General features: G+C 47.8%; 6 protein-coding genes across 21 annotated transcripts; 3 read left to right on the forward strand and 3 right to left on the reverse strand.

Moving 5' to 3' along the window:
* Window positions 1–464: 464 nt before the first annotated feature.
* On the reverse strand, window positions 465–3,097 carry Mlc1 (Myosin light chain alkali). Of its 2 annotated transcripts, XM_001357857.4 has the most exons (6): window positions 2,988–3,097; window positions 2,821–2,848; window positions 1,364–1,669; window positions 1,208–1,294; window positions 831–877; window positions 469–692 (listed from the first exon to the last, which is right to left on the reverse strand). In XM_001357857.4, the coding sequence occupies exons 1-5, from the start codon at window positions 2,988–2,990 to the stop codon at window positions 834–836; spliced, it is 468 nt and encodes a 155-aa protein (XP_001357894.2). In that variant the 5' UTR covers window positions 2,991–3,097; the 3' UTR covers window positions 469–692; window positions 831–833. The 2 variants fall into 2 exon arrangements, with proteins under 2 accessions (XP_003736281.1, XP_001357894.2); XM_003736233.3 differs by lacking the exon at window positions 831–877 and having other exon boundaries at window positions 465–692.
* Window positions 3,098–4,924: 1,827 nt separating this feature from the next.
* unc80 (unc80, NALCN channel complex subunit) lies at window positions 4,925–19,853 on the forward strand. 14 transcript variants are annotated; one of them, XM_015183096.2, is made up of 30 exons: window positions 4,926–5,429; window positions 6,162–6,402; window positions 7,085–7,111; window positions 7,429–7,449; window positions 7,514–7,849; window positions 7,918–8,217; window positions 8,278–8,415; window positions 8,472–8,785; window positions 8,855–9,051; window positions 9,110–9,297; window positions 9,543–9,655; window positions 9,887–9,904; window positions 10,201–10,345; window positions 10,404–10,839; window positions 10,893–11,090; window positions 11,478–11,820; window positions 11,883–11,988; window positions 12,046–12,663; window positions 12,731–13,463; window positions 13,520–13,663; window positions 13,728–14,026; window positions 14,092–14,270; window positions 14,328–14,901; window positions 14,990–15,851; window positions 15,916–16,865; window positions 16,925–18,388; window positions 18,442–18,610; window positions 18,664–18,720; window positions 18,778–19,313; window positions 19,373–19,853. In XM_015183096.2, the coding sequence occupies exons 2-30, from the start codon at window positions 6,172–6,174 to the stop codon at window positions 19,610–19,612; spliced, it is 9,936 nt and encodes a 3,311-aa protein (XP_015038582.2). In that variant the 5' UTR covers window positions 4,926–5,429; window positions 6,162–6,171; the 3' UTR covers window positions 19,613–19,853. The 14 variants fall into 14 exon arrangements, with proteins under 14 accessions (XP_033235345.1, XP_015038582.2, XP_015038575.2 ...); XM_015183089.2 differs by having other exon boundaries at window positions 18,673–18,720; XM_033379454.1 differs by lacking the exon at window positions 9,887–9,904 and having other exon boundaries at window positions 4,925–5,429; window positions 9,110–9,240; window positions 10,210–10,345; window positions 18,673–18,720.
* On the reverse strand, window positions 19,729–21,226 carry YL-1 (Vacuolar protein sorting-associated protein YL-1). The gene is made up of 4 exons (XM_002137021.4): window positions 20,949–21,226; window positions 20,756–20,888; window positions 20,397–20,697; window positions 19,729–20,337 (listed from the first exon to the last, which is right to left on the reverse strand). Exons 1-4 carry the CDS (start codon window positions 21,080–21,082, stop codon window positions 19,847–19,849), a joined length of 1,059 nt encoding a protein of 352 aa, XP_002137057.2. The 5' UTR covers window positions 21,083–21,226; the 3' UTR covers window positions 19,729–19,846.
* Window positions 21,227–22,038: 812 nt separating this feature from the next.
* On the forward strand, window positions 22,039–23,607 carry Hsdl2 (Hydroxysteroid dehydrogenase like 2). The gene is made up of 2 exons (XM_001357859.4): window positions 22,039–22,504; window positions 22,575–23,607. The coding sequence occupies exons 1-2, from the start codon at window positions 22,205–22,207 to the stop codon at window positions 23,514–23,516; spliced, it is 1,242 nt and encodes a 413-aa protein (XP_001357896.1). The 5' UTR covers window positions 22,039–22,204; the 3' UTR covers window positions 23,517–23,607.
* Window positions 23,608–24,119: 512 nt separating this feature from the next.
* On the forward strand, window positions 24,120–25,262 carry LOC4800665 (uncharacterized). The gene is made up of 2 exons (XM_001357860.5): window positions 24,120–24,306; window positions 24,368–25,262. The coding sequence occupies exons 1-2, from the start codon at window positions 24,286–24,288 to the stop codon at window positions 24,818–24,820; spliced, it is 474 nt and encodes a 157-aa protein (XP_001357897.3). The 5' UTR covers window positions 24,120–24,285; the 3' UTR covers window positions 24,821–25,262.
* Window positions 25,141–26,823, reverse strand: Sce (E3 ubiquitin-protein ligase Sce). Of its 2 annotated transcripts, XM_015183180.2 has the most exons (3): window positions 26,174–26,822; window positions 25,407–26,068; window positions 25,141–25,327 (listed from the first exon to the last, which is right to left on the reverse strand). In XM_015183180.2, exons 1-3 carry the CDS (start codon window positions 26,679–26,681, stop codon window positions 25,283–25,285), a joined length of 1,215 nt encoding a protein of 404 aa, XP_015038666.1. In that variant the 5' UTR covers window positions 26,682–26,822; the 3' UTR covers window positions 25,141–25,282. The 2 variants fall into 2 exon arrangements, with proteins under 2 accessions (XP_015038666.1, XP_001357898.2); XM_001357861.5 differs by having other exon boundaries at window positions 25,407–26,823.
* Window positions 26,824–27,322: the final 499 nt, after the last annotated feature.

A 27,322-nucleotide genomic window follows, 5' to 3' on the forward strand; every position in this document is an offset into this window, starting at 1 on the left:
CTCTCTCATGCTATCTCAGTCTTTTCAGCCTCTATTTTGTTGCACTGTTTCATGCAAATCCACCTTTTCCATAATTAAATGAATAACTTTTCATTGTGCTTGTCCCTTTTGGTAGGGGCTTCACAAACTATTCATAGTGTTTATTTAAATACATTGGACTTATTTCACTTTCAAATATTCAGTGTGGTAACCTCTGAAGTGGCGACCTCAGGGTGGCTGCAGGTAGCAGCTGCCTCGTTTTGTTTCAGGTAGCAGGTTGCAGTTTCCTAAACATTATTGTATTTGCTATTTGGTTTATTTGCGTCTCATAAAGAATAATAATTAACTATTGTTTTGGGCTTGTAAAAGCAACAAAGTGAATAACAAAATAATGTGCACAGAAACTTAATATTTTTTTCAGTTTTTTTTCGTTATTTTATAATTTAAATTTTTTTTATTTTTTAAAAAATAATATTATCTTGAAGTTCAATTGCAGTTGTAGTAGCAGAAGTAAAATTTAATTAAAATAATATACGAGAGAGAGATAGAGAGAGTTAGCGATGAATATAACATCTATGGAGAATGGTTGTTGCTATAAATCTGTTGGTGTTGTTTCAGTTGTTGTTGATTGGATGTCGGTCTCAACAACTCATTTCATTCATTTCATATTCACTTCAACATATCTGGTCTTTCACACATTCTGGCGAGGAATGCTGTGGAGTAGAGGGGCAGAGAAGATAGTGGATTAGCAGGCGATCATCAACATTATCGATTGCATGTGCACGTCCAGACATCAAGACATCATCAGACATCGGGTGGACAGACATCAATACAATACATTCAGTACTTACTGTTTAGTCGAAGACGACGGGATCGCTCATCAGGCGCTGGATGAACTCTGTGCGTATCGGATCGACGATTCACGGGAAACACGGGATACAGGACACGCAAACACGGATGCCATTCGGGAATTGGTTTTGGTTGTGGAAATGGAAACATGGACACGCATACAGAGAACACATTTGTCGGGATTCAGGTGGTTTCATAATGGTGCATTGTGCATTGTGCATAGTGCAGTGTGGTTGGGAGAGTGAGTGGTTTGTGCGCAGAGAAAACGAATTGCATGTGGAAAATACAAATAACATTTACGATTCACGTTAACAAAGAGTAACACATTGACCTTGGGCGTGGGGCCTCGGCCAGAGGGGACTGCTACACAAATACTTACGAGAGTAGGGGATCAATCCCTCATCGTCCTCGGGATCCATGCAGTCAGCGAACAGAGTCTCAACCTGCTCGTCATCCAAGCTCTCACCTAACGGTCGCAAGTAAAGTGGAAATAAGTGGGTGTCTTTTGTGGGTTTGCGTTTTAGCAGGTACTCACCAAGCGCCAGCAGGGCGTGCTGCAGCTCAGCGAGCATCATGGTGCCGTTCTCCTCCTTGTCGTAGAGCTTCAAGCACTCAATGAAGTCCTCGTAGCAGCCCTGCTCCTTCTCCTTCTTGACCTGTGAGTAAATGGGCAGGAATTCGTCCATCTTGATCTTCTTCTCGTTGCGCTTCTTGGTGCCACCCATTTTCTCGATCAGAGCCAAGGTGGGGTTCAAGTTCAGGGCACGCAGAGCATCGCCTAGATCGACGGCATCAATGCCCTCGCCGGCGGAACCCATGACTTCGAACACGAATTCGACATCTGCACAAGACATACATTTTATTAGCACACATCATCATCAACATCGAAGGCAAACCCAAATCGCATCAAATGGAAATTGTTATTATTATTATTTAGTTGATTATTTATTTATTTATTTATTTTAAAATATTTTAGGGCTGAGAAGGCGTCGACATTTCTCGCTAATGGGGTCGACTATGTGGTAACCCTGAAATTTCTGGTACGCACATTTTTGGTCATCATGAAAATCTTTGACATGGCCGAGAGCATTAGTTACTGCCTATATGTGCGTGCCAGTGAATGTGTGTGCATGTGTGAGTGTTTCTGGGAGCATTGCCAACACGAAGAACACACTACGTATACGTAATCCGACACCCGAACCGAACGAACGCCTTCGCCATCGTCTATGTATATATGCATGGTTGCATATGTATGCACACACAGCTACATATTTTTCTCCTCTATTTCTCTCTTTTTCTCTTCGTGCGTTTTGAACGAAAATAAATCTCGAGAAATAACTTAGCCAAAATTAGATCTCTAAACGAGCAGCAGTGCTATACGCCTTTGGGACTTCGAACAGACACACACACACACGCACACGATTTTCCATTGTATTTTCTTTTAAAACATAACTTTGCACTAGATTTTCCCGATCCGATTTTGGGGTTTTTTCGCTGTTGGCAACATTCTGTTGTTCCGATTGCTGTCTTCTCTGTTCATCGTTCAAGTGCCGTCAATCGGGGCGATGGCGATTTCGACGGTGATGAAAATAGCACAATTGATGCATATAGAAATTCCTGAATGAAAATTTTCCGCAACACGTTATGTATACGTATACATATGTACATAGGCTCGTATATGTGATATTCCAAGTGATTACGAAATATGTTCACTGATTTTTATTGTGTACTTTTTGTTGTTGGTTGTCTCTATATTATGTGTATCCCCGATCTCACACGCGCACATTATGCAATCAATTTGTGATAGGTAGATTGATCACAGGAGTTTTTTCCGAGTGATTGCTGAATATTACATTTTATATGGCGTTTTAATCCTTTCTGTGAGTGCCGATTCCCGTATGATTTAATTTTTATAGTAACTTTTTGGTTTATTTTTTGATCGATTGTGGTTTGAGGTTAAAGATAATCCTTTTTCTGTGCGGTTCAACTTACTTTCAATTTCACGCTTGGGAACATCAGCCTGTCAATGGAGTTGAGGAGGATACAAATTGCGAGAGTTTTGCATTAGTTGGTTCTGGGATAATTCCATTCAATATTCTATCTTCTGCCTAGATGTATCTCTAATATGTGCAGAGTCTCTGGCTGGTATATGCACTCACCATTTTGTCTGTTGGATGCGAAAAGCAACTGTATCGCGGATGAGCTCGGTCTCGACTGAACGTTATTCGTCAGCGGCAGTACGGCAAGGTAATTCTGAGGTGATAGCCAAGCAGCATACGCACACATAGATATGCACCCATACATAGATACATAGATACAAGCATAGGCACAGCACAGCACAGCACAGCGAAACAAAATGACGAAATTCTGTTCTCCTGCGCACACATACCCATGCCACATGGGAAGACCTATCTATGTGCACGTCTGCGTGGATGTGTGGATATGTGGCTATGTAGGATGGGATGGCAAGAATTTACTTTCATCTTGAGAACTTTTTCTAATGCCCTCGCCAATGCTCTTTCACTCTCCCAGCAGCGACCACTATATGTAGATATATGTATATGTCGGGGCTCTCCCATGGAGCTGTTTGTTGTGCTCTCTATAAACAGGCTATTTTTAAGAATTTGTGTTGTTTTTTTCGGTGAATTTTAGTTGTTGTTTCGCTCGTGAAGGCAAAATAATAATCGGTAGTGGCATTCCCAGCCGGATAGTGTTGAATATCATTCGATGTTACAGATGATTTTGCAGATAATATTTTGGGCAACATATGTACGATTCGATTCGATTCGTTGTAGGGATACACTGCGCAATAGATTAGTGGAAGAGCATCCGGGCGGACGGGGGTGTGAGGGAGGAGAGGCGGACGGGAGGAGAAACCTACACATATGTATGTATATATTTATACACTCATCGACCCTGATCGTCTTTTTGGCGCAAACCCCGAAACTTATTTCTCAGGTCTTTCTTGCGTGTTATCATTAGAAAATGTTTTGTCAGTCTGTCGGGGGTGTTAAATGGCCGATTTCTTCTGGTTCTGTCGGTCGCAACACCTGAAAGTCTTTTCAATATTTATACATTTTCCAAAATGTTCCCAATATACCACCTCTCTCGCTCCCACTCGTTCTCGTTCGTTGGGGCTGGGGCTGGGGCTAGTGCTGGGACTCTCATCTACATAGAAGGCGCCTTGCCTTACTGGCCCCCTCACTGAGGCAGTCGGCAGGCAGGCCGTCCCAGCGTCTCTGCAACAGTTTAATGCGTGCTATTTATATAAACTATGACACAGATACACAAAATGTATTCAGAGCAAAAATGTACAGCAACAAATACCCGTATTCGTTCGGAATTGTTTGCGTGGGTACATACTCGCAAAACGGGGCACATAGTCGTAGTAGAACCCCAGTCCCAGCCTGGTCCAAAGGGTAAAAAGGCACCTAAAAAGGCTCAAAATCTGGCAAGGAAAAACAATTAACACTATATACTACGGGCCATTGGCATGACATGACTCGTCATCGTCGCAGTCCTTGTCCTTGTCCTTGACATTCAATCCCTTTGCTTTCGAGGCGGGCCCTTCTTTGACCCAGTTCTGGGGCTCAGCTGTTGGCCAACTTTTGGCCATCTCCCACCATTCACTCTCTCTCTCTCTATTTGTTTGTCTGGTTTCCTGCCTCTCTTTCTATTGATGCTTCGGCTCGGCTTTTGGCCGCGCAGCCTCCCTGGCTTTGTTTGTGTTTTTACTCCTTGGAGCCAGCCACCTGTTGCCTTTTGGGGGTAATTGCTGCACTCAAATTTGGTCCAGAGTGTAGTCCCTAATCAAACAGCTGTTATCATCAGCCGATGGCTGAGGGCATTCCTGCGCATATGAAAGTGCGCATTCATTGATAAATCATCCATCCCATCCCACTGGGGATGTTTGGAATTAAAGGTGGCCATTAAAGTAAAGATTCCTCCTATTTTTGCCTCCTATAGTATTCATTTTAGGTATGAGCCGACCAGGACAACCCATAGAAAGAAACTATCTTTTCTTTGCCTTTTATGTGTCCCTTTTCGACTGTATTTTTCTTTATCTCATTTCGACCAGCACTTCAACTGCCGCTTAAGTACAACATCGATATCGACTGACGCACCCTCGAAGCCTGTCGATGGCAACACAATGGCACTGCCATTTAATGATACCCGTACATAAATCGACATAAATGTGTCTGGTCGGACGTTACGACGTATACGCAATATCCACCCCCAGACGTTTGTTATCATCGACAAGTGTGCCAAACGAACAGGGTGATGCAGTCAAGGAGCGGATTCCCATAAATGGCAGCCCCTGCAAAGACACCCTCTATGTGGGGGCAGCCCTTTTCGGAATTCCCATAGCATGAAGCGCGGGTGGTGGTTCTGTATGTATGGGAATATCCTGTATACGCACTGCTGCCTCTTCTTCTGCTGCTGCTGCTGCTGTCGGCACTGGCAACGACGGATACGAGGATAACAACGACGGGGAGCACGGCCCAGAGACCAGAGTCCTCGTCAGTTAACGACGCTCGTCTCAGTTGCATCCGAACGCTCCAGCCGTAAACGTTATCGAAACTGGCCACGCGTAAATCAAGGTAAGGTACATGGAAAAACTCTGAAAACTATAAATGCAGAGGAAAAGTAGGGGAAAACTACACACAAATTGAAATCAAAAGTAAGAAAAGTGCTGGATAAACACCGGTGCTCGGAAGCTATCCATAAAAACCGTTTGCAATTAGTAAACGTCCAAAGGCCAAGCCCTTTGTTGCGGTTCTAACGTGGGTGCGGCCCCAATCAAGCCAAATGTTGGCATAAAAGACATCGTTTGATTTGAGTGTGTGCCAAGTGCTAAACAATTGCCCTTTGAGCATCAATTAAAATGGGAAAATCCACAATTTTCACCCAACATCTCAAGCGTTATATAAGTCTGTGAAAATTTTTGCCCCAAATTAGCATGTATACCAAAAACCCAATTCTGTATCTATAACCCAGTCGCCTCGTTCTCGCTGCTGCGGCGGAGTCTGCGTTCTGCGCAGCGTCCCAGGACCAGCTGGCGAAGGGCCGAAATCTCTGTGCGGCTCAAGAGATTGGGAGAGGAGGTTGGAGGGTTGGGTTGCGGGTAGATGGGGATGTGGCACTGACCTACTCGTAGCCTGTGGGGGCAGCAACAGCAACAGCACCAGACGAGCCTGCGCACGCAAATACCTGTTGCGTTGCCCCTGCTGCTGGCATGCTAATGCCACATTTTCATGAATGAGTCGCCATCAGCGGCGCAGCTGTTGCATGCCAATTGATTTGTGTATGTCCTTGTGCTTGTGCCATTCCAGCCGGGCCACCATGGTGACCACCAATGCCGGCGCAACGGCAACAGCCACAACCAACAACAACAACCTGCAGACGAACAACAACAGTCATGCGGCGAACAACAATAACGATGACTTTGACTTTGACCAGGACGATGGCCTGCAGGACCTGGGCTTGCCGGTGTCCGTCCAGACATTCCTGTGGCGCCAAATAGCCCCATTCATCCGGCCAAAGCTCGGAAAACTGCACGAATCTACCTGCCTGGTGAGTGTCCGATGTGTGGTGTGCCCAGCGAATGGCAAGGTCAAAGTCCAATTCGGAGAGAGAGCCACATGATCGACGAAGGGCAGGCACACCGAGGGTGTGCGTGCGGTGTGCCCCATAAAGTTATTCTGAAAACTGTGCTGTAAATTCGCTATGCGTGTTTGTTGTAAGGATGATGGACTGTGTAACATAATCCAAAAAACCCAATTGGCATTAACAATTCGAGACCAGAAAATATGTACCTTATTCGATGTTCTCTCGTTTTTGATTTTCTCAGCTAAATTCAAGGACAAAATTGATAAACCAAAAAACTTGACATTGATGTTTGATGTATTCTTATTCTTTCCTGCATTCGATATGATATACTTTCTTATAACTATGATACTAACACGACCACCTTCTTCCACAAACCAAACAACATCAACAAGAACAGTCCTATCTTCAATATATACTCGTACTAACAGACAGGGAATGTTTCTGAGGGGACCGAAAAACCCAACGCTTTATAGGCTGTCCAAAGAAACATTTCCTGTGTTGTATGTATGTATGTTAATCTATAATATATGTTTACTATGTGCCTTTCCCCACAAAAAAACAAACGACAAACCACTATAACATTAACAACAAACTGTACAAATTAACATTGTAAAATCTTTCGCAATTTGTCTGAATCTGAATGTAGTTTTGTCAACATGCACCGGGACACCATGTAAGTTATAAATGTCTCTGCCAGACATACAACGCCTTATCTAACTCTAGTCCTTGTTAGCCCAATCTACAGATGAATTAGGGAAGAAATCTCCACCCAGTTCTCTGTACATTGAGTTGACTAGCCCCTCATTTTTCTTTTGCTTTCAATTGTAGATGTTGTGCGTTTCTTGTGCCTATGATTAAGATTTATGTTTGTGTTTGAAAGCCATTATTTTGCTATACTTTAGATAGTCTTGGCATAACCCTAACATGTATTGCCAGTCTTACCTCATAATGAATCTTTTCTCACCCGCCGCCCAACCTCTCGATGCTAAGGAGTCGAAGGAAGCCTGCAAGGTAGGTGGCAGAGAATACTTATCAGTCTGACGTGTTAAATTAATGATCAACATGTCCATTTCAGTCCTTTGAGAAAGTGCTCGTGCAAAACATACAGTTTGGTCTCTCGCCGCCCCTTACTAAGGCCCTGGGTGCCATTCCACGCTGGCGTCTGCTGCAGGGCGCCCTGCCACATGTAATGCACGCTTGCGCCGCCCTGCTCTACAATCGGGTGAAGGATATGCAGGCCATTGGGCCTGTGGAGACCAAACTGCTATACACGATGCAGTGGATCCTGCTCTATGCGGCTGAGGAGTGTGCCGACGACGAGGGCGGCGAGGAGCTCGGTCTGGGCGAGACGCCGGCGGAGCCTAAGTCGAAGCCCATAGAGCAGTACCTATTTTCAGTGCCAACGATTGCAGTAAGTGCAATGCCAAGTACTAATGCCAAACACCGTCTAATTTCCATAATTTTCCCTTTCCCTTTCAGCTCTTTGTGTATCTGTTTGCACCAATCATAAGCCACCTCAAGGAATCGGATTTCCAAAACTTTCGCCTGGAGAACGGCATAAAGCTGTGGCAAGGCATGTGGGATAATCGCGCACCGGGAGCTCCGTGCTTTACGGCTCCGGTAAAGCCCAAGGCCCGCAATCTGCTCTGTGCGCCAACTCCCAAAGGATCCACCGATGTGTTTCCCACACGAAAGCACTCCCTGAGTGCCGATGCAATGTCCCCCAAAGCCGACTCACCACAGAGCGGCATCTCTGACTATGGAAGGCAGGACGAGGAGGTAAGATCGGTGGGGAATATATGGCAGGACGATCCACTAATGCATTCTACTCTCATCTAGGGCTCCTGGGTATCTTCTCCAAAGGAATTTGCTTTCCCCGAGACCATTCCAGAAGAGGCCTCCAGCGTGGAAGACGAACGTGTCGTAATATTTAGGCTGCCATCAGCGCCGCAACTCATGGATAATTCATTTTTTACGGTAAGGAAACTAGTCAATACCTTATCCTTACATAAGCTATATATTCTTTATTCCAGGCCGATGCCAGTCTTCTGCAACAGCAGCAATCGCAGAGTCGTCGAGGCAGTCGACAGTCCATGAACTCGCGCGACAAGGACAAAATTCCCTCCACAAAATTCGAGTTTGATCAGCAGGAGCTGATGCGCGGGGCATCGATGAAGGAGAAGCGCAGTGCCTCCATCGAGAAGGAGACGGACTCGGATAAGTCCGAAAGTGTTAAGGCAGATGTTTCGGCAGCCACATTCCTCGATGTGGCAGTGCTGCGTTGCCTCTTCATCTCGCACTGGCAAGAGGAGGGCATCTTCTGGAGCCTGCAATATCTATATAATCGGTAAGAATATCCAAACGTTCCTCTTGATATACATATATAGACATATGTTTCTCACTTTTTTCATGGCAGTCTCAGTGATATTGGTGAGGAGGCGGCCATTACCTTGAATCAGCCCCGGAAGCGTTCCAATTCCTTGCCCATACCACAAATCGAGATATCGCTGTATCAGGGTCCCGGCAGCAACAGTCGCGACAGTCCCGGCAGCTCTGTGGTCAAGGACTACATCGAAATACCAGAACCATCGCCGACAGTGACAGCTGTTGTTGGTAAGCACATTTTGAAGATTAACTCTGGTCGATAGTCATAAATATTCCTCCTTTGCAGAAGAACCCCCCACTGCACCCAGCAGCTCAGAGCGTCGCGGAAGCGAGAAAAAGAAGCGCGTCAAGATGTCCGATCTGCGGACCTTTGTCGAGACGAAAATGTTTTCGAAATCGGAGAAGAACTTGGAAAAAGTAGGGCTCGATACAAACTCTGCCAATGGCAAGACACCACTGCAACTGCAACAAGCAGTAAGCCCAAGCCAAACCTGATGTTTTGTTTGCTGTTACTGTTCTCACAATAAGTGTTTTCCTGCCTGGCCACCCACGCCTAAAACCCACCCATACATAACCTCAATAATCGTATGAATATGCCCCCAATGTCACTGCTGTTTGTTTGGCTTTATTGAGAGTTGTCTGTTTTACTCATACCGTGCTTATTATCACATTTTCTTATATACTCCCTTAACGGTTACGCTTTCATTCAATCCCCTTAGGAGTACCATCGCAGCCTGGACACGGGGGAGAAGAAACTATCACGCTCTGCATCCATGATCAGTCGCGAACCAGCCAGTAACCTGATCAAAGGAAAATCCATGCCAAGTCTCAGGTAACTACACGAACCCCCTCCCTCTGTATGCCCACCTCAAAAACATAAACGACTCTTGGAACAGGCCTATGACACCAGAACACCAGAACACAAAAAAACACTCCCACACTCCACCACAATAGATTCTCAACAATTTCTCATAATCTTCAGAGACTTGTTCTGTGTTCTTAAGCTAATGCTACTATATATTCTATACCTTATGTACTACAACTTTCTCTTATGATCAACCAGCTGTCTGCTTGATAGCGGGTGAGTTTTCGTCCACTAAACAGATAATGCTTAACCTCCTCCGATCTCACAATCTGTGTACACATTTGTATCTATCCAAGTGCTTCAACACCTATATCACCCTTTCCGCAACTTTCAAATGTATGCCTTTTATGCCTGCTTACCTCTGGCACCTGTCTTTGCCTGCCTCTTTCTCACCACCACCCGAACCCCCAACCCCCAGCTTTTCCTACCTTTTTTTACCCTTAAGCTTGCCGCACTTTGGTTTGACTAATGCCACACACACAATTTCTCGCACGTCTGCTACAAAATGCAAGATTTTACAGATACGTAGAGCCACCCAAGGCCCCAAGACCTTCGCAGGTGGCATGTCCACGCTCCACGGCATTCTATCCAAGGAATCCCATCATTACGGTGACAGAACACACTCCGACACCGTCGCCGGACTACATCAAGCGACAGGTAAATATCCAAAGGACATTTATCTCTTTTATACAATCTAATGTCTTTATATCGACAGGGTTCCATTGATTCCCAGCTGGATGCGTTGAGCAATGGTGGCAGCATCGGTGGCATGGGTGGAAATGGCGGGGGCAATGGGAGTGGTGGCGCTGGTAGCTCCACTACCCGTTATCGTGGCCAAATGCTGCGCTCCCACACAGACTCGCACATCGATTATACGGGCGTAGATGAGTCCGAGGCACCCGGCTCCTCCTTTTACATAACGCGGGATGGCGGCATTGACTACGAGATAATCTTGCTGGCCATAAGCAATGTGTTTAAGCGCGATCCGGCCTTGGTCTGCTCTCTCCGCGTCCTGGAAGCGGGCCTGAACATCTGCGAACTTCTCATCGAGATGGGGGTCCTGAAGCTGGGAGAGCATGCTCATGAGATATCCATGAGCATCACACGACGAGCTCTCCAGGTGCTTGGCTGTCCACATGGTTGCAATGACGGTGAGTAGTTCCAGATATATTTTCTATATCCTCACATTAATTTAATCCATTAGGTGTTCGCGGTCCTCCGGCTGACTTTCTGCGCAATCAGTGCCAGAAGATCCTGTCACGAATGCTGCGCCAGGCCGGACAGCGCACCAAGCGATACATGCAGGAGATGGTCAAGACATCGCCACTCCCAGAGCTGATTGACTACTTCCATGCCTTCCTGGCCTTCTGTGTGGATCCCAGCTCCCTGTTGTCGCCATTAAGTGAGTGTCCCGCGTTTTTAACCATTAGCTAGCCGAATTTCTTAGCAAAACTGCAAATGCGGGGCTGGCTTGGATTTGCATCCAATGTAGGCGCACCCAAAAACCCCTATCCAAAACTCTAAAATCGTACAAGTCTCCTGAGTTCCATTGGACATTTTGTGTTGGGCTGCCTCCTGCCTCCTGTTATCTCCCATATATTTCTATCCTTTGTTTGGTTTGCTCTTGGACTGGCTTGTATCTTGCCCCTTTTGCCCCGCTGTTTCCTCTTCTTGCATGCCACGACTTTGCTAATGCTTTTGAGTTGTCCTTCCTTCCTTACTCCTCCTTACTGTCACCACCAATACTCGTACGTTGTATATATGTGTATGTATGAAATGATGCAAATAGCTCATAAACGTCAGAGTGGATATAAAAATGTTAACACCGATCTTGGCGGCGTACCAGGTCAGGGCGGCTATTCGACAAATTTTAGTGGTGGCATGAACAGCGGCGCCGAGTCCCAAGTCGTTGGCGCTGTCTTCAAGCCGCTGGTCAGCCGCTTTGTGGAGGCAAGCAAAGATCTGAAATCGCCAGAGAATATCGCCCTATATGGCGACATCCGGCAGTTCGTCACCTACGTGAAGGGGGCTCATGGTGGACCATTCCGTATGGTGGCCCTTAGCGGTATACTTGCCGTCACACCGCGTCCCCACAAAAAGGGACCGACGGCCCAGACCACTCGTGTGATAAGGTGAGATCCGTATTCATAAATCTATAAAGCATGTTCGATTCTGTAATCCACCTTCTTTTCAGACACATTCCACAGTCGAATGTGACGCACAGCATCCAGAACGATGACAATCGCTCCCAGCGCCGTTTACTGCTGAAGAAACGGAGCACTTCATCGGCCTGCGCGGTAGTGAGTGATGGCCAAGGCGCTGGTATTTATGACTAATCCCCCGAATTGTCATTGCAGAGCCTGCTGGAGACGGAGACCTGCGAAGAGCACTACAAGACCAGCCAATCGCCGTTGAGCAACTTCCGGCGTCGCACCACCGGGGTGCGACCGACGCTGACGCCACGACACAGTGAGCGTGCGCTGCTCTCCGATTCCACGTCCAGCTCGGAACGCAATTCGCTGGGACGGCTCAGCGGCTTGGTGCGCTGGTTTCGCGGCACGCCCAAGGAGGCATCGTCCATTGATCTGGAGATTGGCTCACTGAATCCAGAGATATCCTCCACATTTATGAGGCACGCCTCGCTGAAGATACAGCGGGGACGGTCTAGCGATGGCATTGGCCGTTCCATACAGCGCGCCAAGCGACGCGTCGAGAGGCGGCTGAACCGTTTCGGCGGCATTGTAAAGGGCAAGAAGAAGGTGGGTGGCATCGAAGAGACAGCGGACTTCAGTCGGCGCAGCTCCTCGGATATGTGCGACGGACCCCGCGAGTCCGAGGTGGTCATTCTCAAGGAACGGAAGCTGGTGCCCACTGAGCCAGTGCGAGTGGGCATGCTGCGGCTCTCCTTCCTCCTAGAGACATGTGCACCCGGCTCGTTTCCCGATCCCCAGCTGGTGGCTGCCGTCCTGGATTTGGTAAGACCTGGCACACTCAATCCTGACGACTCCCCAAACTGATATTAAAACTTTGTTTCCATATTAGCCTCAAGCTCCTTTGGTCTCGCGCGCCACTTTCTTGCTGGAATGCGCGCACTTTGTGCATCTGTGCAACAAGGGTCAATGGCCCGCCTGGATGAAGCAGAACGTTGGCAGCTATCGGGCGTCGGGGGCCAACATCAATGTCAATCAGCTGAAGCAGCAAGTAAGCCAGACCAGTGCCCGGCGTACCCACATCCTGCAGCGGGCCGCTGGCAAAATGTTTCACCAATGGGCGGAGATGGTGGGCGCTCGTCTAGAGGAAATACTCTTCACCGAGCGACTGCAGTACGAGGCGGTTAATGCCAGCCTGACCGATCCCGAGAAACAGAGGGAGCTGCTGCAGCAGGACGAAGAGGAGGACTTCCTTGATGAGACATCCGTGAATCCGCACGGAAATGACTGTCCGCATTCGCTGAAACTGATTGCTTGCGTACTGCTCTTCGAGATTACGGCCTTTCTGCGGGACACTTACATAATGCTGCCGAAGACATCGAAGCTGATACATCGGGACAAGCCAGCACCTTGGGAGAAGGTCTACCGCGAGGCGAATCGTCGCTGGTCCATGGCCCTAAGCTCCATGGGTCACTCGCAGACTTCGGCCCAGAGCCTGCAGTCCATCGCAGCGGGAAACGATGGCGCCGGTCAATCGGAACGGAAGATTTCGTTTGTGCTCCACGAGCCAGACAACGAGTCGGAGAACAGCAGCAACACCACCTTAACCAAGGAGGGAGAAGAAGGTAATCAAATCAAAATGAACCCCTACGTTCCCCTTCTAAGTTATCCTTTCCACCAGCACCTCGACGCCCTGCTGCTGCGTCTGCCGTGCGTCCGTTTTTGCTGCGCCGAGGCACGGCAACGACCACGGGCGGATCCTTCAAGCGTCGCTCCCTGAAGCTGCGTCGCAACACAAAGGACAGCAAGGAAATAGAAACAGACTGTTAGTATAACCAATAGACAACTATTCTCCAGATATTCACACCCCTTACCATTCCTCTTTGAAGTTAACACGCAATCCCGACGCAAGGTCTCGTCGCTCTCTGACCGCAGCGACACCTCGGAACAGGGAATGATTAGTGGCGGTGAGGAGTCCCCGGGCATCCTCAGCGACGACCAGCAGCCCGAGTCGCCAACGGACTCCAATGAAAACGATGATACGGCAAAAAATATGCCCTGGCTCAAGGCAGTCATCGAGATGATGTCCAGCTACAATTACTACTGCACCCACAAGGGATATTGTCATCCGTTCTGCTACAAGCGACACATGCGGTCCTGCACACGACTAATAAAAGCCACAAGAAAGGTGAGATTAGAGATGGTGTTCAAACGGAACTTTTCTTTAATGGAATTCCCCTAATGCCCTAACAGGTCTATGGAGAAGAATTCGGCTTTACCTTTGATGCAGACCATCCTACGGTGGAGCCCACAGTCATTAGCTCCAGCAAGCCGCACACCTCGCGGGCCCGCTCCACGCGCAAAGTATCCGAGCAAAGCTCAACGCAGACATCACCGTCCAAGCGCAAGGATAGCTTGTCCCGCAAGGATCGGTATGGAATGATCTTGTAAGACAAGTCTAGACCTCATTTTGATTCTCGTTTCTGTAGCATCAGCGATGATCCTGACCTGGAAATGGCGGAAAAACTGGCGAAGGCTTTCCGCCAGGAGAAGGAAAAAAAGTTGCAGGAGGAACCACCGATCTTGAAGTTTATTCGGGTCCACATACGCAACCTGTTTCACTTTCCACTGGCCACCCTGCTGAAGGGTGCCGTTGTTCTCACCGAGGAGATGGTGATTGAGGCAATGCCCGCCGCTTGGGAGCTATTGCTGGAGACCAATCACGACACGGCCACATCGAGTGCTGCCGTATTCCTGATGGGCTCCGTGAAGGCACAGAATTTCGCCTTCGATATCATGCAAAGAGCCTTGAAGCACAGGGATCCGGATATACGCATTGGCGCCATTCAGCGCTATCTGGTGCTCTGGAAGTGCCGCTTCCATGTGTGGCCTCGCATGGAGGATAACGCACACGATGTTACCTTTAAGGTGCCACCGGGCGGCATTGAATTCACATTGCCGTCGCCGAAAATTGGCATCGAAAGCCTGCCGGTGGTGGATCCCCCCTGGATGCCCGTGCAGCAGACCAAAGATATGGACGTGACGCTCAACCAAGACAGACATGTGAGTGAGAAGGCTGCAGTAACACTGGGCTATGTAGGAAACGGGAGGGAATCCTTTATGGCCACTAAATAATTGATTTACTTTACAGCGCTCCTTGGTCACCGCCACGAAGAGCCGCAAAATGCAGCAGACGGAGGCCATACGGAATGCCCTGCGCCAGCAGCGGGACAAACAGCGAGCCGAGAGGCACAGCTTCCTCATCACCATGATACCGATCAGTCAGCAAGCCTCACACGAACCTGGCATGGAAAAATTGGAGGACCATGAGGATCAAGAGGAACTCGATGGCACACGAATGTCGTCGCACCTCCATCACTCCCATTCGCTCTTTCCCTCCGTACTGTGCTCGTCCGTTATGCAGATTGTGGGCTGCCTGGACGATGCTGCCATTGGATCGGATGGTAATGCAGTCTACGAGATTGCCTACCAGGTGATTTGGGTGTGCCTTGTCGAGGAATCGGCTCTTTTTCTGCGCTATGTGTTTGAGCGCCTGACCCGCGATCGACAGGACCAGATGTTCAAGCTGCTGCGACACCTCATACGCTTTGTGCCACGTTTGCCCCAGCAGGCGGCCTTTGCCCTCTACAACTCTATCATTGGATACATCATGTTCTATGTACGCTCGTCCAACGACCTGAAGCAGGAGCTCGTGGGATCAGCCCTGTCTGTGCTCTGGATGGTGGTGCACTCTGTCCACGGCATTATGTTCAAGGATTTGAAGCAAATTCTGCGCAAGGAGCAGTGCGATGCCTCCATTTTGCTTACCGCAAATGTGCCTGCTGCCAAGAAGATTGTGGTACACGGACCTGCTGATGACGACTACAATATACCCTCGCAATTTCCAGTACAAGAGGACACACTGTTCTGCCAGTTGTTGAAGGAGGCCCTGGACTATTATCCCATTGATGAGAAGAATACTAGCCATTACTGTCTAGTGGATTATAAGAGCAGTAAGTTTTCATTTAATTGAAGTTCTCCAGCTCATTTTAATTTTCTCTCATTCTTGTATGCTAGGCAAAATCCTCAATCCTAATTGGTACATAAGGGACTTGTATTTTTTCAAGCGATCGCAGTATCCAGAAGTTCGTCTAATGCTAATGCGTCCCGAAGAGTCCTTCCTGGCTCTGCAGAAACAGGAGTTGTCGAAAAAGTTCGTTGAGATCGGCAAAGTGCATCTGACTTGGGCCATTCTCAAGAATGTGGACATGGTGGTGCAACGTGTTGTCTTCCTGCACGAGGAGCTAATGAAGCTGCCCTCCTTCCCTCGGAAGGCACTGGAGGTGGACCTGGATCTGCACCACGGCGGCGAGTATGGCAAGGTGCTGCTCGGCCTGGATGTTTTGCACAAGTTTATGTGGGTTCGTCTGATAGCCCGCATGTTCGAGGCCATGGCTGGTAATTTCGCATACTCGGCGGACATACAGCTCTTCCTCAATGTGCTCTCTGGCGCCTCCATCCTCCACGCCGAGGATTCATGCATAATGCGATATGTGATGGCCACATTCATCAACGCTGCTTTCAACTTTAAGAACATATTCTCCACGAATGGGTACTTTATGATTATGCCCACACTGCTGCAAGTTTATTCCCTCCATCAAACCAATAAACTAATCACGACGACCATCGAATACGCTGTAAAACAGTTTTACCTCCTCAACAGAAAGCCCTTCATTCTGCAAATGTTCGGCTCCGTTTCCGCCATACTCGATACGGACGAGGATGGCACCTACGGAGAGGCGCATAAGGTGCAGTCTAGCTGCCTTTTCAATTTATTGCTCAGCCTGGAGGATCCTTCACCAGATCCACTCAACATTGCGGAACTGGTCAAGGAGCCCAAGCCCCTGAAAGCGATTGACTTTTGTTATCATGATGAAGATGACGATGTTACGGTATTGGACTGCATCACGCTCTGTGTGATGGTCGTCTCCTACTCGGCGGAGAGCACTCGTGGCTATCAAATGCTTGTGAGTACTCACTTCAGTCTCCCCAATCCTGTCTTCATTGCATTGTGTTGCTCTTTCAGATCATTCTGGAGGCCATTCTGCCTTGCTATCTGCAACAGATTCAATCGCCCAGCTACATTCCACTTCAGGGCAAGTCCGAACGCGACATCATCTTGCAATTGGCTGTGGCCATTCGCACCATGGTTCACAACTGCGAAGGCCTGGCCAAGAGCTACAATGGACCCTATCGCAATAGTCCCGAGCACAAGGGATCCTCACAACGAAACTGCAGCCGAGGACCGCCCTGTTCACCTGGTCTTGACTTTGAGGAGGAGTCGCATCCAAAGTATGTGACAGATGCTCGTACCAAGAATATGATGGATTCTGCTGAGGATTCCGAAATGATACGCACTGAATATCGGCGACCTCGTGATGTGCTGCTTTCCGTTGTGGCGGATTTCCTAACCAAATCCACGGCCCGTCTGGCAGAGCTGGCAAAGAAGATGCCTGCCGACACGAAGCCTACTGAGGTCCTCGACGCCAAGTGTCACATACGTCTCGCAGACATCGCTCACTCGCTGCTAAAGGTGTCACCCTATGATCCAGAGTCGATGGCCTGTCGTGGGCTCCAACGTTACATGCAGGCTGTGCTGCCTCGGGCGGAATGGTCTAACGATACCTTGCGCAATGCTCTGGTCACTATACTACGGCGCATCGATAAGGTGTTCCTCAAAATATCGAAGAAACCATCGATTCGACGGAACACGGACTGGGAGGCGGCTGCCGGACTACTGAAAGGCATTCACGAGACGATTATCCGCCATTCCTATGTTTTGCACTGGCAGCAGATGAAGACTCTGATTAACACCGTGCAGAATCTGATTGTAAATGAGCCCGGCTCTGGCATTCCCGAGGGCGTCTCCAGTGCAGGGGCAGCGCTCATGTCTCAGAATCCGCCGGCCTTTTTCTGCTCGGCCGTGGTGCGTCTGGTGGCCCTACAGGTGGTCAGCCCCGTGGACTGTTTCTCTCTTGTCCAAATATGCGGAGGCAGCGCCGAGTTTGCCACGCAGGAAAAGGCCGAGGGATTTCTGATGCATCTGATCATGCCGCTGTGTCTGAAGGTCTGTTCGGGACGCGGCGTTTCGGATGTTGGCGAGCTGAAGATGACCGATGTAACCTTCCTGCTCACCGCCGTCCTCAATGCAATGAGTCCCCCAGCGGGACGAACGGGTCAGGCTGTGTCCCAGATCAATCGAGTCACGGGAGATCTGCGAGCCGGCTCTCTTACCTTCACCGGCAGCCGCGATGCCAAGCGTCCAGCACGCATTTCCGGCTCCCTCTATCAAGCGGCCTTTTTGGCCCTGCGCATCGTGTGCATCTGCTTTGAGAATCGCCTGTCTACCGAGTGGCCTCGCATTGTACGGGTGATGCGGGATCTAGGCAGACGAAACGAAGCTGCCCCCGATCTATGGAGCTTCATGGAGTTCGTAGTCACCCACCGCACGCCACTCTACATTGTTCTATTGCCATTTATTATGCATAAGGTAAGGATTAAACGTTGAAGATTGAACGGATTGTAACTTCCCATCTGTTACAGATCTCACAGCCTCCCATTGGCGATCACGAGCGACACATGCAGTTCATCATTAGAGAGCGTCTGCGCGGAACACCACCACAAGGCGGCATCAAGTCCAAGGGAGCCCTGCTGCTGGAGCTGGCCAGAGAATTGCGCGACCTGCGTGACGAATTGGAGGAGAAGCGATATGGTAAGTCTATGTGGTGGCCGCTGACAGTTTCCACACATCCGCTTATGTTTCAGTCTCCACAGATCGCGAGAGTTCCGAGCAAAAGAAGAGCGACACACCGGCGGCCACCAGTGCGGCAGATGCCCACAAGTCCCAGCAAAGACCTTCACTTATATCTATCTTCACAGGGACAACAACCGGCCAGGCCACCCACTCGCATGTCTCCGCTGTACCAATCGACTCACGCAGCGGCTCCGGCGGCATCTGCACGCCCAGCGATACGTTGTCACAGCAAACACTGCACCCGCCGCGAGAGTCATTGTCCAGCAGCTCAACGGGACGAGATCCACACACCACAACAAGCGAGAGTCAGAGCGGGGATGGAGAGGCAGGATCAGCGCCGACACTGGTTGGCGCAGCGCCCAGTGGTTCAGGCCATGGTACTTCCGGGATGGCATCTGCTTTGCCCTCGCACATGTCGCACTCTCAGTCGCTTCAGCAGCCGCCATTTAAAGCCCAGCCACCAAAGCTGCGCTTCGTTTCGTCTGTGGAATTCAGGCACTCTTCGGGAGAGACATCGACCACCCCGCTGTCGCCCGAGAGTCCTGCCGAAGATAGCTCGGGTGATCATACACGTTCACGTCTACAGCGCTCGAAGGCTGCCAGTCGCAAGACCTTCAGGCTAAAGCGCAGTCGGCTTACGCCTATGGAGCCACCAAGCATCGTAAGCCGATCCAAAATCTCTAATCCTAATCTGTAACCTTACATTAAATAATTTGAAAGGTTACATCGCTGTCCCAAGAGGAGCAACAGCCTCAGGCCCAGCCCAAGGCAATTGGTGAGATATCCTGGGACTCGGTGTCGCAGACATCCTCCACATCCGGCTACCGGGACAATAATAGCTTGCAGACGGGTCTGCTCTCGCCGGATGGCTCATTGGGCGGTCTAACTCTGGGCCGCTCCCCATCGCAGCACTCACTTTTAATGGTGTTCGAGGGACAGGACGAAGACACACTTATTTAACAATCACAGAATGGCGACCGGGCCTACGAACTCTAGTGACTAGCGTGACTTTCAGAGACACAATTAGCACGAATTTGAGATAGAATAGTACTCGTATAATATAATATATGTATGAATATGTGTTGGGTAGTTGGATGTTAAGTTTTATAGACGAATCGCTGTTTTCCAATTTGTGCCCCGTTTTGTACATGATGAATTACCTTAAAATGTTAATAAATAAACACGGTAGCCGTTCTATGTATCTCCGTTCTTTTTCTGAGCCGCAGACAATGTCTTCACACGATTCTCCTTTACCATCTTGCGCCACTCCATCCACTTGGCCATCTCCGGCTGATCACTGTTGCCATTCTGTGTCTCTAGTTGCATGTAGTAGGCCTCGCGCAATATCTTAAAGGCCTGGATGCTGTAATATGGCTGTTGTGTGACCGGATCAAAGTAGCGTGCTGGCAGTCTGGTGATGGGACAAATGCCACTAGTGGGTTTGGGCGGAGGCTTGGGTCGGCAAATCGATTGGAACACCTTGTCGTTGAAGTCGTTCTCGATGGTGACGAATGTGCGCTCACACTTGGAGGCTGGATCGTTTGGATCATGCGGCAAGGTAGTTGCCCGAGTGGGCTTCCGCATCACAGGCATGGTCAACGAATGGTAACGTATTGTAGCCCCATTAAAAGTGCGCTTGGTGGGACGTGTTTTCTTTTTCTCCAATTCCATTTTCTGGAATTTCTCTGCAATTACGAATGAATACTCAATTATTGTAGCTTCAGCAAATAATTTAAAGACATACCAAGGGAAAGGATGTTCTCCTCTTCGGTTATTTTTGCCTCCTCCAGGAGTTCTTCTTGTGTGGGCATGTAATCCTCAACGCGAACCTTCTTTTTCTTGCGCTTCCGTGCATCGTCCAATTCCTTGAGGCGTTTCTTTGTGGCCTGTGTTTTGATAGCCGTCGATGTGCGTATGGACTTGCGACCCGAGTCGAGGACAGTAAAGCGCGGCCGCACTCTACGTTTGACCATACCGCCTCCACCGCGCTTTTTATGCAGTGCCGGTACGGATTTTGTCTCCTTTTTGGCAGCAGGTGGCGGCTCCTGTAAGGAAAGCCTTGTTACAAAACAATATAAATGTACGAAATTTGAGGAATCGCACCTTGTAAGCCTTTGTATTGACGCCGCCTCGTTTCCGCTTCTTCTCTGTCGGCTCTTCTTGGTCGGATACCGGCTCATCCTGCTCATCAATACTGAAGTCTGAATCAACCACATCGTCCTCTTCGTCTTTTTGTCTTAAATATGGATTTGAGATGATACTATGGTCGGATTTATGCCAAGGGCGGGAGACTTACTCATATTCCTTGTCCTCTCCTTCCTCCTGGAATCCACCGTAAGTGGTTTTGTAGAAATCATCCTCCTCTTCCTCGTCCAGAAGTGTGGCTATGCGGTTTCCAGCATTGTTGCGCCTGGCTCTCGAGGCAGCCATTTTTATATTTTACGAGATAACTTAACTTTTGAGACCTATGTGAAGCTAGAAATTGCCAAGTCAAAGAATAGAATATTGTTGTTATAGTTGTTGTCTCGTCGATGAAGTCGTGTTTTGTAAATAAAAACGAGCTTAGCCCACTTAAGCCCCCTTTATTTAATGAGGTGAACACCTTGAGGGAAACGGCGAAAAATGGTACTGGTTGTAAATTCTTCGTGCAGATCCATTCCACCCTACCCTCCTTTTTTCAATTACAAAAACTATGACTACGATATTTTACAACTGATCTGCGCTAAATCTATTAAATATTCATTATTTTCGGTGGAATATTAAAATACCCCCTTGGTCTACAATGGGTTAATCAGTCTCCGTCAAGGATTGGAAACTATATTCCTCGTTTTTGATATTCGATTTGATATTACTAGCTAGATAGAACCCTCTGCCCTGAATACATAACTTTATTCGAATTAAGAATTAATTTTCTATATGACTAGCTAATTTTAAGTCCTCATACTACGCTGAATTCATCGGTTCTTAGCTTAATTTAATTATGGAATTTTTATTTCACAGAAAACAAACATAAACAAAGAAAATATCGAGTGAGATGGGCATGGTCATACTATTAAACATCGTATCGACGATAGAATGCCTAGAATGGCCTGTGTAGAGCACCAAAAAGTCGCTTATACTCGAAAATGACGATCTGCCGCTGCGCTGCCTCGAGATCTCCTACAAAAATAGGTGGATAGATTTCTCTCGCATTTTCTCGTATTTACTTTCCCCATAGTTGGTCTGACTGGCTTGACCTGAAGTGTAAAGGCATGCGTGGTTTTAATTACTTAATTAAATTATCTAGAATATTTCTTTTAAAAAGGGCAACTATTAAATCTTTTATCGTCAAATGCGACTCTCTTGTAGAACATTTCTCGGAGCAAGAGCAGAGCAGCAAAAAGTTGTCTATGCCCGAACCTTTATGCTGCTGCCGGCCGCTGCTTGGTCGTTGGACCTGTTGTTGGATCAAATCTGATTGCACTTTGGACTTTCTCTGGCTTTTCGACGCGAAACGGTGACAGTGTATTTACTTTTCAAAGCAAACGGTTTAAAAATTAGCACACACCCAACATGATCAACTCGGGAAAGCTAGCAGGGCGCACCCTCTTCATTACGGGAGCCTCTAGAGGAATCGGCAAGGAAATTGCCTTGAAGGCGGCTCGTGATGGTGCTAACATTGTGGTGGCGGCCAAGACAGCCGAGCCACATCCAAAGCTGCCCGGCACCATTTACTCAGCGGCCGAGGAAATCGAGAAAGCCGGCGGACGGGCCCACCCCTGCATTGTCGATGTTCGCGATGAGGTCCAGGTTCGGACCGCCATTCAGGAGGCAGTGGCCAAATTCGGGGGCATCGACATTGTCGTCAACAATGTGTGTATATATGATACTACTATCTCTTAAATCAGAGGGCATATCACCACGATTTTTAATAATTTTTCAGGCTAGTGCGATCTCCCTGACCAACACACCCAACACAGATATGAAGCGCTACGACCTTATGCACAACATTAACACCAGGGGAACCTTCTTGGTGTCCAAGGAGTGCCTGCCGTACTTGAAGAAGAGCAACCACGCCCACATACTCAACATCTCACCACCGCTGAGCATGCTGCCAAAGTGGTTTGGTCCACATGTGGCCTATACGATGGCCAAGTACGGCATGTCCATGTGTGTTTTGGGAATGGCGGAGGAGTTTAAAAACGATGGCATTGCCGTCAACGCGCTCTGGCCCCGCACTGCTATTCTGACTGCTGCCATTGAAATGCTTACTGGTTCTGAATCGGCCCAGTGGTCGCGCAAGCCCGAGATCATGGCTGATGCCGCCTATGCCATTCTGTCGAGAGAGCCCAAGCAATTTACTGGTCAATTCTTTGTCGATGATGAAGTTCTTGAAGCAGCCGGGATCAAAGATCTCAAGCCCTACGCCTGCGTGCCCGAGAACGCTGACAACCTAATGGTTGACTTCTTTGTGGAGGCCAAGGGAGCGACAACTGAAACATTAGCTGCTACAGCTGGTGCATCCACTCCCACTGCAGGCAGTGATAGCGGCAAAATACCTCAACTGTTCCAGAAGATTGAATCTCTTCTATCTACCGAGATTGTCTCCAAGACGCAGGCCGTCTTCCAGTTCAACATTAGCGGCGCTGAGCAGGGAACCTGGTACTTGGACTTGAAAAATGGTTCAGGCTCCTGCGGCTCCGGCACACCACCAGCCACTCCCGACGCAACGCTCACGATGAACTCGACGAACTTTTTCGACATGTTTTCGGGAAAATTAAAGGCAGCACCAGCCTACATGACTGGCAAGCTTAAGATTAGCGGAGATTTCCAGAAGGCCCTCAAGCTGGAGAAGCTCATGAAGGCGCTCAAGTCAAAGTTGTAGGAGTTGCCCAATTGCATTTCATATTCCTTAACTATATATTCACATTTATAGCTGACAAGTGCATGTTTTCAATAAAGTCTGAACCCTATTACCTATGGTCGAGAGACCCGTTTAGTATTTTGAATTGCACACGTCTGGAACCGTTGTTGAATTCAACAGTTGTCTTATCTTAATACGTACAAACAAATTATTGCTCAAACTAGAAAAACATTTTTGCTGTTGATATACTTCAATTAAACTCTATTTATCTTTTAACAAACAAAAAGAAACGCAACGCAAACGAAAATTGAAATGGAATTTGGTCCAGATGCAATGTCTTGGTTTTGGATAGACTTTGTTTACACATATGGTTCAAATCTATTCTCAATCGATATACCCGTGAAAAAGCGATAGCGTGCCGGGTCTGACCAGTGCTGCCGATTTTGCTTTTTCCCGTCAGATCTGTCGTTTTTTGAAGGCCAACTGCGGCTTATCCCGAAAAACTAAATGAGTTAATGGAAATACATGTTAAAAATATTAAGTATCAGTTTAATAAAAACTTGTTAAATCCGTTAATTAAGCGATTTTTCTGAAACTTTTCAGCTTTTTTTTAAGTCACAAACATTATTTTTCCTGTTGAAAAGTTGGCAGCACTGGTGCTGATAGATATTTGCAAATCTATTTTCTTGCAAACATATTGTTTCTATTTTGTTCCTATCCACCCTGCATACAGTTTATAGCTGTAGGCTCTCTTTATCGTGAAGGTGGAATACTGAGCATTAGTTTCGATATGGCGAGTTGTTCCTATAAGGTACGTCTATATGCAATTGACAGAGCGCCAACGTGTTGATTAATCATGGCAAACAAAACAGGAAAAGGTCGTGAGACTGGTCAAGTGCTTCTGCGGATGCAGTGACATGACCGTCGAGGAAGTGCACCGCATCTACACGCTGACAAACAGTGTCCACGAAACACTACTAGATGCCGAGGCCACAAAGCTGCTGCGCCGTTTCATGGAGCTGAGACGGTCCGGCGACAAAAACGAGGCTGAACAATATTTGGAAATCTACGAAAAGTGTGCGGAATTTCTGCAGGAGGAACAACGTACTTTTACCCAGGATGAAGTGGACGAACTCTGTGATTTGGGGCTTCCCTATGACTTGGAGCAGGATCTGTCCAAACGCATGCTCAGTGGTCAACGTACGGACATAAGTCTCGGTCTTTATCGCATCCAGGGCAAATGCCGCAACGAGATTGAGGCCAGCAGCGACTTTCGAGATTTCCGAGACGCCATACGGGACAAGATGCGGCGAGTTCCGAAATGATATATTTGGGAAATCCACAAGCTACAATTGGTGCTTCTTGTGTTCATATTACTACGTACATACCAAAGTCAAAATGGTACCTTTTAGAACCGCACTAAACCTCGTCGTCTATTTAGTTAGCAGTGCCTTGATGCCCTCCACAATCTCCACATCACACTTATCTTAACTCACCCCCCTTAACCACCCGTGTCTTCGTGCAACGGACCGAAACGCGTCCCACAACTTCAGCGACAAGCAATGCAATTGTGACTTGCATAAGTGCTAGATAATAAAATGCCTCATAAAAATTCGCATCACAAATAGAACAACGAACAAAGTTATCTGTTGACTTACGAGTATATGTATTTTTTATTTAGTTTAGTTCTTTATATATTCTTGTTGAGCACTATTGCTACAAAACTATGTATATTTCTAGTTCTGAAATAAACGACTTAATACTAAAGTGCTCTTAGAGTACCCCTCTTAGGTTTTCTTCCATGAGTAATACATTTCCATAGGCTTGTTCACCTGCAATTCGAGACAAAGAAGGATACAGATTAGCAAAAGATTCGATTATGATATATATGCTGCTTGATTGGCTACTTACCTTCCAGAACTTATCGTTGACCTGATGCAACGTCTGGTTGCCATTCAGAATGACCAACTGCTGTGGCTGGGGAGCGACATAGATGCAAAAGTTGAGCAGGCGGCATGCTTCCGGCAGATCGGCGCCCAAGTCAAGGGTCAGGCGCATGGCCAGATACTTGCTGAGATGATCCACAGTTGCATTGGCTGTGGTCTTGATGTAACGCACGCAGTTCTCCTTGAGCGCCCTAATCAATTGGTTATCGGCAGACATCTCTGTGGGATGCGGCTTGAAGACCAGTTCGATTTCATCATTGATGCCCAGTTCACCGTTGCCCTCGCCCTCCGTGTCGATGGAGTCACCCTCTGTGCGACAATCCATCTGAGAGTCTGACTCAGACTCTTCGGACCGCTCCGAGGTCAGCACGGACATAGCACGCTTGGGCTTGGAACTGCTTGAATTGGATGGAACTGGCGAAGGTGTGCTCCGCACTGAGGGAGGATTCGAGGCATCATCCACCTGCATACGGTTCGCGGATGTGCTGGCGCCCGTAGTGGCCGATGAGGTGGCAGGCGCCACATTCGAGGTGCTGGTATTCGCCGAAGTTGCTGAAGTTCCAGAGTGCCCGGGATCCCGATTTTCGCGGTCGATGCTGTTCGTGTTGCTGTTGCTGTCATTGGACGCTGTATCGTGGACATTTAATTGATTAGAGGCATTGCGACCCACGCCAGAACCAACAGCGCTACCCCCAACCCCGCCTGCCCCACCACCACCACCACCACTATTACCATTGCCACCGCCTCCTCCTCCGGCTCCGCCGCTGCCCTTGGTGCGGAAGCGCTGTGGTCGATTTTGAGACTGTAGCTTGATGCCCTCGTTGATCGAGTTGACCAAGGCCTGCTGGGACTGCGTTTGATTGAACTTCGCCATCACCTTCTCCTGAATGGCCTCGTACTCCTCACGACTGGGATAGATCTTCGAGATGAGCAAATCAAAGTTGGGGTCGGCGCGCAGGGAGCGCTTGGAAACGAGTTTCTTCCGGCATGTTGGGCACTCCTTGTTTCCGGACCGCAGTGCGGTCACAATGCAGTCCGAGCAGAAGCGATGCAAGCACTCCTTAGTAGTCATTGTCTTCTTCAGCATATCCAAGCAAATGGGACACATTAGCTCGCTGTGGAGACTCCGGGGGGAAACTGCTATCTCCGTGCTATCTGTGATTATCTCCTGCGGCTTGCGCTGCAGCTCGTAAAGGGATAATTCCCATGTCTTGTTTGGCGCCGGATCCAACGACGTCATTTTTACACCAATTCTGAGGCTTTTTAATAATTTATTTTATTCTTTTCTAGAAATTTTCGCTCAATTGTTAAAACTTGATGTTATCGAAGCTATCGAAATTTAGCTCACTAAAGCCCCCTTTATTTAAACAGGATATCAACTTTGAATTAAGTGTGGAAAATAATAAAAAGAATAATAATAAGAAAATGTTCTCTTGAAGGTCTTATACTTTATTTTTACTTAAAAAAAGACCACGATATCTACCAAAACTGTGCTAATGGGTTGCTAATGCTAATGGCTACAATGGGTTAATCGGTCTCTGTCTATTATCGGAAATCATATAAAGTTTTAACACTTACGTGCCACCAACAAAAAATGGCATATTGCACTTTTTGCCGAAATCATTTTCCGGGAGTGAAATTTATTCATGTTCCGAAATGTGCAGTGAAGCGGAAGGATGTGGTCATTGAACTTGTGAAAAATGAGGAAATGGTTGAGGCCAACAACCTTAACAAAAAATATCATGCAAAGCCAGAAGCAACGTTTGCTTGCTATTTTAAAATTATTACAAATAAAACAATAAAAAAAACTTCACCTCTTCGTATTATATTAGGAAATTTTAAGCCCAACGGGCCCGATAAGGGTTAATCGACATAAACATA

The sequence above is a fragment of the Drosophila pseudoobscura genome, chromosome 2 (assembly GCF_009870125.1).
Source record: "Drosophila pseudoobscura strain MV-25-SWS-2005 chromosome 2, UCI_Dpse_MV25, whole genome shotgun sequence".
Classification (NCBI taxonomy): domain Eukaryota; kingdom Metazoa; phylum Arthropoda; class Insecta; order Diptera; family Drosophilidae; genus Drosophila; species Drosophila pseudoobscura.